This window comes from Salvelinus namaycush, chromosome 5 (genome assembly GCF_016432855.1).
Source record: "Salvelinus namaycush isolate Seneca chromosome 5, SaNama_1.0, whole genome shotgun sequence".
Classification (NCBI taxonomy): Eukaryota; Metazoa; Chordata; class Actinopteri; order Salmoniformes; family Salmonidae; genus Salvelinus; species Salvelinus namaycush.
The window spans coordinates 29,069,550-29,082,274 of NC_052311.1; the positions used below are offsets into that span (position 1 = coordinate 29,069,550).

Consider the following 12,725-nt stretch of genomic DNA (forward strand, 5'->3'; position numbering starts at 1 on the left):
GGTCAGGACGCTCTCGATGGTGCAGCGGTAGTATCTGGAGAGGACCCGGGGTGGCATGCCGAATTACTTCAGCCGCCTTAGGAAGTAGAGACGCTGCTGCGCCCTCTTGACAAGAGTGGTGGTGTTGGTTCATGTCAAGTCTGAGAGGGTGTGTGTGGGTGTATGTCTGTTGCTGCAGTCAGCCTGATTTAGTGGTGTGTAAATCCCCTTGTAGTGGACAGATCCAATCAGCAACAAGCCCTGAGACTCAGGTTACCAGTGGTGTGTGTGTCTGTGTGTGTGTGTGTGTGTGTGTGTGTGTGTGTGTGTGTGTGTGTGTGTGTGTGTGTGTGTGTGTGTGTGTGCGCACAGGAAATTACATTTCACTACCAGAGGTGACATCCGCGGTAGAAGCTTTTTAAAAAGCCATAGAGGGATTTGACCTGCTATAATGACCCTCACATCCTGTCCCCCCCCCCCCCCCCCCCCCCAGCTTTGAAGAGGTGTGCGGCGTCCTGAAGCGAGGGGGATTCTCTCAGGTGAATTCAGTCGGGCAGTTGGAAGGGCAGTCCTTCTGTCAGGACCTCCACTGTGCGGACGTGTTGGTGTTCCACCCCCAGCTCAAAGCTGACCTGTACCGCACCAAGCTGCTCAGCGACAACAAGCTCGTCATACAGGTACTGCTGCAAGACTGCCTGGGAAATGGCACCTATTCCCTGTATAGTGCACTACATGTGACCAGGATAGGGTGCCATTTCAGACACACCCCAGGGCTTCGTTCTAAGCCAACAATTGAACAAAACAATGAAAGAAACATATGGCTCTATTGACCAGCTTGCATCAGCTTGCATCCATAAATCAAAGTAAACTTTTCGATGCAAATTCTTCCCCATCCATTGTGAATACGGAGTAACCAAAGCCCATTTTATGCCACTCTATAAAACCCTCCTCCTTGTTTCTGGGAGAGTATTCTAATGACTAATTCTATGTCTGCGGAGCTATAAGCTTCTCATTTTAATTTCTAGTCCAATAATGTCAAGCTGCTGCCTGCCACAGCTTCTCTGAGCGTCATGCCACACAAGCACAGTGAAATGTGATTACGAAGCCAAATTCAATTAAGCATTCAATACCACTGCTAAATTAATCACTTCCCCTCTCTCCTCGTCTTCCTCTCACTCCCTCTCTCCTCCCTTTCTCCGTGTCCTTGCTCTTGCCTTCCTCTCTTTCTTTTTTTCGTACAAAGACCGTGATATGGACACTAACTAAAGGAAGTCAAATTAGCTGGCTCTGTTATGCTATGTTCAGCACTGTCTCTAGAGGGGGGGCTCTGCTGGTTGAAGGACATCGCCATTAATCTCTCTGTCTGCTTGCACTCTCTCTCTCTCTCTCTCTGTCTCTCTCTCTTCTCTCTCTCTCTCTCTCTCTCTCTCTCTCTCTCTCTCTCTCTCTCTCTCTCTCTCTCTCTCTCATCCCATCCTCTCTCTCTCTCTCTCTCTCTCTCTCCCATCCTCTCTTTCTCTCTTTCTTTCTCTCTTTCTCTCTCTCTCTCCTCTCTCTCTCTCTCTCTCTCTCTCTCATCCTCTCTCTCTCTCATTCTCCTTTGTGGAAAAAGGCTGTAGTCAAGTTGTAACCCTACCTCTCTCTTTCCTTCTCTCCCTCCCTCCCTCCCCCTTCCGCCCCCCTCCCCTCCCGTCTCCCCCCTTCACTCTCTCCCTTCTATCTTTCCCTTCCCCCTCTACCCCCTTCTCACCCACCCTTCTCTAGGATAAGTGGTGTAGCGTCGGTCCCTGTGTGGTGCGCTTTCTGTTGCCCCCAGATGGGGACGTCCTGATGGCTGGCTCCTCCTCCAGCCTTACCATGTCACACACCGCCTCCCTGGTCACCCACGGCAACGCCCATGGCAACAGCCAATCGAAAGTGTTCGTCTGTGTTGGCGACCGCCCACCCGCCCAGAGGGAGGAGCTACAGGAGGTCCTTGCCAATATGGCCTGCAAGAGTACGTGGGAAACGTGTGTGTGCGTGTGTGTGTTTGTGTAAGTCAACTGTCGCTAGCTACTTTCCATTGAAGCGTGTAGTGTTGGCACGATATGGTTGTGGTCCTCTGTAGATCAGTTGGTAGAGCATGACGCTTACAACGACAATTTTCTGGGACCACCCATATGTAAAATGTGTGCACGCTTTAATTAAGTCGCTTTGGATAAGAGACACGTCTGCTAAATAGGTATATATTGGTATTACTATTGTGGTTGTTTTCTTGGGAGAAATGTTATTGAGTCCCAGTGTGGGTTGGTTCATGCTACAGACTTACTGTATATGTGTGTCTGAGTGTTTGAGTTTGTCTGGTCAGACGTGAAGCTGATCCCTATGAGTTTCCTGTCTCTGGACCCATGTGACCTGAGACTCCAGCGGGTCCGGGTCATCCTGCTGACCCCCCAGTGCTCCGTGTCTGCAGTCAGCAACCCTGTTGAGTTCATACTGCAGGAGAACGGAGGTACTGCTTCACATACCCCAACACACTACACCCCATATACCCTCCATATTACCACCTATATACCCTCCATATTACCACCTATATACCCTCCATATTACCACCTATATACCCTCCATATTACCACCTATATACCCTCCATATTACCACCTATATACCCTCCATATTACCACCTATATACCCTCCATATTACCACCTATATACCCTCCATATTACCACCTATATACCCTCCATATTACCACCTATATACCCTCTATATTACCACCTATATACCTTCGATATTACCACCCCTATACCCTCCATATTACCACCCCTATACCCTCCATATTACCACCTATATACCCTCTATATTACCACCTATATACCTTCCATATTACCACCCCTATACCCTCCATATTACACCCATATACCCTCTATATTACACCTATATACCCTCCATATTACTACCTATATACCATCCATATTACCACCCCTATACCCTCCATATTACCACCTATATACCCTTCATATTACCACCTATATACCCTCCATATGACCACCTATATACCCTCCATATTACCACCCATATACCCTCCATATTACCACCTATATACCCTCCATATTACCACATATATACCCTCTATACCCTCCATATTACCACATATATACCCTCCATATTACCACCTATATACCCTCCATATTACCACCTATATACCCTCCATATTACCACCTATATATCCTCCATATTACCACCCCTATACCCTCCATATTACCACCTATATACCCTCCATATTACCACCCCTATACCCTCAATATTACCACCCCTATACCCTCCATATTACCACCTATATATCCTCCATATTACCACCCCTATACCCTCCATATTACCACCTATATGCCCTCCATATTACCACCCCTATACCCTCCATATTACCACCCCTATACCCTCCATATTACCACCTATATACCCTCCATATTACCACCCCTATACCCTCCATATTACCACCTATATACCCTCCATATTACCACCCCTATACCATCCATATTACCACCTATATACCCTCCATATTACCACCCCTATACCCTCCATATTACCACCTATATATCCTCCATATTACCACCTATATACCCTCCATATTACCACCTATATACCCTCCATATTATCACCTATATACCCTCCATATTACCACCTATATACCCTCCATATTACCACCCCTATACCCTCCATATTACCACCCCTACACCCTCCATATTACCACCTATATACCCTCCATATTACCACCTATATACCCTCCATATTACCACCTATATACCCTCAATATTACCACCCCTATACCCTCCATATTACCACCTATATGCCCTCCATATTACCACCCCTATACCCTCCATATTACCACCCCTATACCCTCCATATTACCACCTATATACCCTCCATATTACCACCCCTATACCCTCCATATTACCACCTATATACCCTCCATATTACCACCTATATACCCTCCATATTACCACCCCTATACCCTCCATATTACCACCTATATGCCCTCCATATTACCACCCCTATACCCTCCATATTACCACATATATACCCTCCATATTACCACATATATACCCTCCATATTACCACCCCTATACCCTCCATATTACCACCTATATACCCTCCATATTACCACCCCTATACCCTCCATATTACCACCTCTGTACCATCCATATTACCACCTATATAACCTCCATATTACCACCTCTGTACCCTCCATATTACCACCTATATACCCTCCATATTACCACCTATATACCCTCCATATTACCACCCCTATACCCTCCATATTACCACCTATATACCCTCCGTATTACCACCTATATACCCTCCATGTTACTACCTATATACCCTCCATGTTACCACCTATATACCCTCCATATTACCACCTATATACCCTCCATATTACCACCTATATACCCTCCGTATTACCACCTATATACCCTCCATGTTACCACCTATATACCCTCCATGTTACCATCTATATACCCTCCATATTACCATCTATATACCCTCCATATTACCACCTATATACCCTCCATATTACCACCTATATACCCTCCATGTTACCATCTATATACCCTCCATCTTACCATCTATATACCCTCCATATTACCACCTATATACCCCTATACCCCGTTCCTACTGTAGGAGCACGGAGGTACAGCTTACCCTTGAATTGGCTTCTGCTTAATCCAAAATCAACCCAAGTTAGATTGCAGATGAGCAGACGTGTAAAGACATCTCGGTTTCAGACACAGATCTGCTCCAGGACCTGTCCCAGGGTTCCATAGCCCAGACCAAGCTGGACACACTGGTGGCCCAGCAGAAGAGAGACATCGTCCATGCCCTGAAGTGTGAGTGTGAGAACGTACAGAGAGAGAGAGACAGTGTTTACGTGTGTGTACACACACCCCTCTCTCTCACAAATGATCTAATCTCATCTGCAATTAGGGCTGAGTTCCCCTCTGAGAGGCTCTAAGTCTTAATTAGAAATGCTAATGTTTCCTGGTCTGGTCAGCATGACTACTGTTAGCTACAAAACAACGACTCAGTAACCTTCCCATGCTGTGCACTTTCCCTCATACAGACACAGGGCTGGTTTAAAGAGACAGGTTGAAGAAACACAACAAACCCAACCAGTTATTCATGTCTTATTGTATGAACTCTGTGTGGGCTGGATCATGTTAATCTAGGGGGAGTGTGTGTGTGTGTGTGTGTGTGTGTGTGTGTGTGTGTGTGTGTGTGTGTGTGTGTGTGTGTGTGTGTGTGTGTGTGTGTGTGTGTGTGTGTGTGTGTGTGTGTGACAGAAACCCATCTTCTCTAATCACACGGTCATTGATCGGGCTCAAATGGTTTTGCCAGCAGCGGCAGATCCTCTCTAACGGGCCGTTAATGAATGGCAGATGGCTATCGACCCACCCGTTGGCACGGTGACTGGCGGTGCTGCATCTCTCTTGATGTTTACACTATTTTCTTATTGGATATTGTAACGGCACACATCTGTTGTGTTTATTACCATAGGTCAAATATTTGGTCTCATTAACGAAGTATATTGTTCTAACTTAGCAGAAATGGACTTGGGGGGGTCTAAGCAGCCAAAGAAACGGTTGGTGCAAGGCAACAGGGGAATGAAATGAGAAATGCTTCATATAAATGAACTGTTTAAAGAAAAATAGAATTTATGCATGCTCTGCTTCAAAGCACTTGGGTGAGGATTTGTGTGCAGTGGAATGTGAAAAACAATTGTAGGCTTAGCTGTCTTTTTGCCGTCATCCGCTGTGCTTCGTTGGAGATATATTCATTGATGTTCATTCGTGGTTGTGCTTTGTGTGTGAACATGTGTTTCATTTGCATGTTGAATATGTTATTTTACGTGTGTGTGTTGATATACCTTGTGGGGCTGTGTGCTAATACTGTAGGTGTGTATTTATTTTACGTGTGTGTGTGTGTGTGTGTGTGTGTGTGTGTGTGTGTGTGTGTGTGTGTGTGTGTGTGTGTGTGTGTGTGTGTGTGTGTGTGTGTTTGCACGTTTGTGTGTGTTTGCCACGTGCGTGTGTGTCCAGTCCCCAAGGTGCAGGTGGTGGTGTACTCTACCTGCTCCTTGTACCCTGAGGAGAATGAAGAGGTGGTGAGGGGAGCTCTGGAGCAGGCTGGGCCTACTGAAGGACCCAAACTACAAGCCTTCAGGTCTCTCTCTCTCTCTTTCTCTCTCTCTCTCGCTCTCTCGTTCTTTCTATGGCTCACCTCCCTCCCTATCTACAGCTCTCTGTCTCTCTAACTTTAGCACCCCAGGTAGAACCTAAAGGACTGCCATTAGAGATGAAATCATTATCAGCTCCAAAACAAAGAAACTCTTTCCTCGTTATCTCGTGGGTAGTTTTCCCTGTGTGAATATTGTTCTTGAAGTTAGACTATTTTACAACAGTTCTTCGGAAACCCAGGCTTAAACAGCTATACCTAAGACTATTGGTAGGGATTGTATTGACTTGTGGCCTGTGAATTATTTATTAACTCTGTCTGTAAATGTATTAACTCTGTGCATTTATTAAGTCTGTCTGTCTGTCTGTCTGTCTGTCTGTCTGTCTGTCTGTCTGTCTGTCTGTCTGTCTGTCTGTCTGTCTGTCTGTCTGTCTGTCTGTCTGTCTGTCTGTGTGTGTGTGTGTGTGTGCGCATGTATCCCTCGCTGCATGCGTTGTGTGTGACTGTGCGTGCGTGTTGTCCAGGCCGAGCTCTTCCTTACCCACATCTCTGGGCCGAGCTGAGGAGAGAGCAGGGGGTCCGTTCTTCAGACTGGATCCTTCAGACGAAACTAACGGCTGTTTCCTAGCTGTACTCACCAGAGAGGTGAGACAGACGGAGAGACATGGAGAGAGAGACCCCTGTTGGGATACAGTACTTGTAATTCACCAACCATTCTGAGTCAAGATCACTTTCGCAGTCAAAAAGCAAGCCGAGATTTACCGCTTAGAAAAAAAACAAATACAAAAACATGACTTAAAAAATGTACGCCTATGTAACATGCACCTAATAAAAACAGTTTTGTAGGAATGAGGTTTGTGCAGTAGGCCTAATACATTATCACAGCATATTGGCTATGCTTGGCCTGCCAGTACTGTTCTTCTCAGACCATATTATATTTCAAAACTTGATAACAAAATAGATCGGTTGTCGTATCACTTGCGAGGCACAGCTGAGAATAAATGTAAATCATTTGCTAATAATTAGCTTTTTTATTTGACTGGACTGATGGTACCTGCATCTGATGGACAGTCTCAGCGGGGGGAGGCAGAAAGCAGCAGAGGGTCTGCCTTTCACAGTCCCTGCTCTCTCCTTTCCTCCGGTGAGACTGACCAGAGAGAGGGGACACCGTCACATTATTGCATGCACAAATTCATGTTGGTCCTATGACCAGAGAAAGTTAAATATTCCTCGATATTAAAATAAACACAACGAGCTGCGAATAATACAAACTCAGGCGTATTGATACACTTGGCTACTCATTCATTGCAACTGAAGCGCGAGTGGAAGTAGGGAGAAGTAAAAGTTAAAATAAAAACAGTGTTGACAGTGCTGAATAAAAACAGTGTTGACAGTGCTGAATAAAAACAGTGTTGACAGTGCTGAATAAAAACAGTGTTGACAGTGCTGAATTAAAACAGTGTTGACAGTGCTGAATTAAAACAGTGTTGACAGTGCTGAATTAAAACAGTGTTGACAGTGCTGAATTAAAACAGTGTTGACAGTGCTGAATAAAAACAGTGTTGACAGTGCTGAATAAAAACAGTGTTGACAGTGCTGAATAAAAACAGTGTTGACAGTGCTGAATAAAAACAGTGTTGACAGTGCTGAATAAAAACAGTGTTGACAGTGCTGAATAAAAACAGTGTTGACAGTGCTGAATAAAAACAGTGTTGACAGTGCTGAATAAAAACAGTGCTGACAGTGCTGAATATAAACAGTGCTGACAGTGCTGAATATAAACAGTGCTGACAGTGCTGAATAAAAACAGTGTTGAATAAAATCTCACTCATAATAAACAGCAGCTCTTTGCTGTATTCTTTGACAGTCTCCCTGGTCATGGTTTTAAAAATGATTCAATCTTTCGTATGCTGTGGGCTCGTTGAAGCTGTAGGAATGGTGATTTGAGCTATCCGATTGGCCAGCGCAGTAGGCACACTTGATGTAGCCACAGCTCTCCTGGTCCGCCAAGTAGGCAGTTTGTTCCTTCAGACAACTTATATGACTCAAAATGGGCACAATTTGCCTACCTGGTGCGCAGGACTTCTGAATCAAGTGCACCTACCACCAACAGCCCAATATGATTTTTTTTTTTAAATGAAAGGATCACAAGGCTTTATCGAAATGTTTGGTGATCGACTAGGAATGCCTTGGCGATCGACCGGTTGGTGACCACTGAGCTAGACTGTGTATTCCCCTCTGAGAAGACCCAATGTGCTGTTTGTCAAACAGTGTAACTATCCCACCACTATCATCAGCAGTATGCTACATCAGCAGTACGACCGGTGTCCTCAGCCATCTGAGCCACTGGGAGAAACTTATACGCTATACGTGTTTTGGCTGCAGACTTGTTTGTTTACTTAGTCGTTCTGGTCAATGTTCAAAGAGCTGGAAGCAGAGAGGGAGAAAACCCCCCCATGAGTAACCTCCCCGGGGGTCTCGATGTACTCCTCCCCCTTGCCCGATTTCCCCCACCCCGTGATGCACTGAGCCGTACACATCCTTCCACACATCCCCTGACGGATCCCTGGCTCACGTCTGAGAGAGAGGAACTTCCCCGTCCTCCACATACATTCATCTGGCCACAGAAATAGCACCACACAGCTGAGAGAGAGAAAGAGAAAGAGAGAAAGAGAAAGAGAGAGAGGGAAAGAGAGAGAGGGAAAGAGAGAGGGAAAGAGAGAGAGAAAGAGAGAGCGAGGGGGGAGGAAGATGGAGAGAGAGACAGAGAAACATAGAGAGAGGTCTCTAAGAACGGATGCGACAATATGGAGGGAGGATATTTAGGGACCATTCAGACAGAGAAGAGTCGGGTTGAGAAAGGCAGCCTGCTTCATGTAAGAAAAATACACAGAAAAGAGAACGTGCTTGTCATCTCTTGTGCGTTTCTGAAGGAGTTTGGAGGTTTACAAAGTCTAGAACATGTTTTGGCAGGTGGAAAGGAGGCTGAAGGGGAGAGGAGCGGAGATGAAAGGGAAAGGGGGCGGAGAAGGGGAGAGGTGAGGTGAAGGGGTGAGGTGAAGGGGAGAGGTGAGGTGAAGGGGAGAGGTGAGGTGAAGGGGAGAGGTGAGGTGAAGGGGAGAGGAGAGGTGAAGGGGAGAGGAGAGGTGAAGGGGAGAGGAGAGGTGAAGGGGAGAGGAGAGGTGAGGTGAAGGGGTGAGGTGAAGGGGAGAGGTGAGGTGAAGGGGAGAGGTGAGTTGAGGTGAAGGGAAGAGGTGAGGTGAATGGGAGAGGTGAGGTGAGGTGAAGGGGAGAGGTGAGGTGAAGGGGAGAGGTGAGGTGAAGGGGAAGGGGAGATGTGAGGTGAAGGGGAGAGGCGGTGAGGTGGAGGGGAGGGGAGAGGAGAGGTGAGGTGAAGGGGAGAGGAGGTGAGGTTAGGTGAAGGGGAGAGGAGGTGAGGTTAGGTGAAGGGGTGAGGTGAGGTGAAGGTGAGAGGAGGTGAGATGAAGGGGAGAGGTGAGGTGAGGTGAAGGGGAGAGTTAAGACAGTTTGAATGAGAGACAGGGAGTAAGCAGAAAGCTGACATCATGGCCTCTGTGTGCGTGACAGAGGGAAAGGCAGAGCTGCAGTTGAGATCAGGTGCAACTGAGAGCAGAGGAGATGACAGGTTCTGGGTCATACCTCTGAGAGAAGGAAGGAGAGAGGGTGAGCGAGAGGAGGGAGGGGGAGGATGGAGAGAACTGAAGGCTAGAAGAAGACTGAGTGTTGGGGCACAGAAATAGGCGGCAGGACTTCTTTCCATCTACTACCTGAGATAGAGTGCGGAGCGAGGGAAGAGGTAGAAGAAGGAGAGAAGAGAGTAAAAGAGACAGTGAGAAAGGAAGATCTGAAGGTGAAAAGATCAGCATTGAGGTCATGAAGACAGACATGTACAGCCTTGAAGGTAGAGCTGGAGAGGAGGAGAGGAGAACGAAGGAAAGGATCAGAGGAAGCAGACAAGCCTGAGAATAGGTGACCGGAACGAGAGGTTGAGAGGAGGAAGGAGGGAGATGAAAGAAGAGGGCTGCTATGGAGGAGAGAGACAGAGAGACATGGTACTGCCAGGAGGTTTTCATCCAGAGAACCCTATGGAAGAGAAAGTGTATGTTGATATCTGCTTACTTCAGTTCAACGCTGTCATCATTTTTGGGGGGAATTCAGTTCAATGCTGTCATGTTTTCCCAGAGTATTATGATGATTGACTTGGCTGTCTATGTTGATGTGGAAGAGTGGAGATGTCTTTCTCTCTCTGTTCTCCTCAGTCTCTCGTCTATTTTCTCTCTCTCCCATTCCCTCAATGCTGTTCCTGTCTTCTTCTTTCACATCAATGTCAACCGAACTCTTTCTTTTTGTTTTACGGTCTCTCTCTCATGTAGTCTCTCATGCAATGTCGATCTATCTCACACTAACCACTCTCACAGATTCCTCTCTCTCGCGTTTGCAGTTTCTCTCCATCCCACTCTCTCCTGCAGTTTCTCTCCTCTCTCTCCCCCTGTAGGTGGGTCTTAAGTGAGACTTCAGTCACCGCAGCTGAGCTGTGCTTTACTGGGCTTTAGATGCTAAGTGTTGTGCAGTGGAGGAATGATGATGGGGAAGCTACTTTCACAGAGCCACAGCCACTGTACCTCTAGCCTAGCTTCCTGCCTGCGCACCTAGCTTGCTGCATGGCTGCTCACGGTCGGCCAAACAGGCCCCTATAATCCAAATTCCCAAGCATGGCCACATTTAGGATATTTCTCCACATGATAAAACCTGCTCTACTCTACCGTTTACGACACACTGGATTATCAAGCAATTTCCTCTCTCTCTCTCTCTCTCTCTCTCTCTCGGGGTGTGACAGAGTTCTCTCTCTCTTTCCCTCCGTCCTTCACAGCGTCTGTTCATCCCCATGTCAGCCATCACATTAATACCTCCACAGACAGGGATGAAGAGACCATCAAACGGCTATAATAGCACCTCAAACAGGCTTCTTTCCACCCCTAATAAACTCAGCTAATCAAAAGTTATTGTGGCACTCTGAAAAGCGCCGTAAAAATAGCAATTAGATAAGTGTGGGAATGCAGTTTCACTGGGAGCGGGCGTCAGATTGGACCCGGTAAAATCATTTTATGAGGTTTTCATACAAGAACAGCTAGGGACAATAAACTCGGTGTTGAGACTCAAATCAAATCAAATGTTGTCGGTCACATACACGTAGCTAGCAGATGTTATTGCGAGTGTAGCGAAATGCTCGTGCTTCTAGTTCCAACAGTGCCGTAATATCTAACACGTAATCTAACAATTCCCCAACAACTACCTAATACACACAGATCTAAAGGGGTGAATGAGAATATGTACATGTAAGTATATGGATGAGCGATGACCGAGCGGCATAGGCAAGGTGCAGTGGATGGTATAAAATACAGTATATACATGCGACATGAGTAATGTAAGATATGTAAACATTATTTAGAGTGGCAGTGTATAAAGTGACTAGTGATCCATCACAGCGTTGACTGGGATGTGTCTGGACTCCTGCAGTGGGACTGTCCACATCACATCACCAGGTTTGCAGCGCTCTTTAAATGTCCCCATATCGAGAGACGGTTAGAGTCGTGTCATACACAGGCAGAATTTAGAATCATGTGTGTGTTTGTCTTAGCTTGTAAGTAGAATTGCACAGTGGAGGTGGGAGTTTATATTCTTCCTGGTTATCAGAGGTGCGGTGAGAATGGCATAACTGGGTCAAATAGTTTGTGGTACGGTGAATGTACTTGTTTAGGACCTACACTACCGTTCAAAAGTTTGGAGTCTTGTTTTTAAAATAACATCAAATTGATCAGAAATACAGTGTAGACATTGTTAATGTTGTAAATGACTATTGTAGCTGGAAACGGCTGATTTTTAATGGCATATCTACACAGAGGCCCATTATCAGCAACCATCACTCTTGTGTTCCAATGGCACGTTGTGTTAGCTAATCCAAGTTGATCATTAGAAAACCCTTTTGCAATTATGTTAGCACAGCTGAAAACTGTTGTTCTGATTAAAGAAGCAATACAACTGGCCTTCTTTAGACTAGTTGAGTATCTGGAGCATCAGCATTTGTGGGTTAGATTACAGGCTCAAAATGGCCAGAAGCAAAGTACTTTCTTCTGAAACTCGTCAGTCTATTATTGTTCTGAGAAATGAAGGTGATTCCATGCGAGACATTGCCAAGAAACTGAAGATCTCGTACAACGCTGTGTACTACTCCCTTCACAGAACAGCACAAACTGGCTCTAACCAGAATAGAAAGAGGAGTGGGAGGCCCCGGTGCACAACTGAGCAAGAGGACAAGTACATTAGAGTGTCTAGTTTGAGAAATAGATGCTCACAAGTCCTCAACTGGCAGCTTCGTTAAATAGTACCAGCAAAACACCAGTCTCAACGTCAACAGTGAAGAGGCGACTCCGGGATGCTGGCCTTCTAGGCAGAGTTTCTCTGTCCAGTGTCTGTGTTCTTTTGCCCATCTTAATCTTTTCTTTTTATTGGCCAGTCTTA

The 12,725-nt window shown here is 46.0% G+C and overlaps 1 protein-coding gene across 1 annotated transcript in view; it reads left to right on the forward strand.

Annotated features, from left to right (window-relative positions):
* The window catches only part of LOC120048168 (putative methyltransferase NSUN7), a 31,360-nt gene that overhangs the window by 16,165 nt on the left and 2,470 nt on the right, over window positions 1-12,725 (forward strand). The window contains exons 6-11 of the mRNA XM_038993919.1: window positions 473-656; window positions 1,744-1,975; window positions 2,327-2,470; window positions 4,739-4,840; window positions 6,050-6,173; window positions 6,710-6,830. Of these exons, the coding sequence (XP_038849847.1) occupies window positions 473-656; window positions 1,744-1,975; window positions 2,327-2,470; window positions 4,739-4,840; window positions 6,050-6,173; window positions 6,710-6,830 (907 nt within the window). The remainder of the gene's footprint in view (window positions 1-472; window positions 657-1,743; window positions 1,976-2,326; window positions 2,471-4,738; window positions 4,841-6,049; window positions 6,174-6,709; window positions 6,831-12,725) is intronic.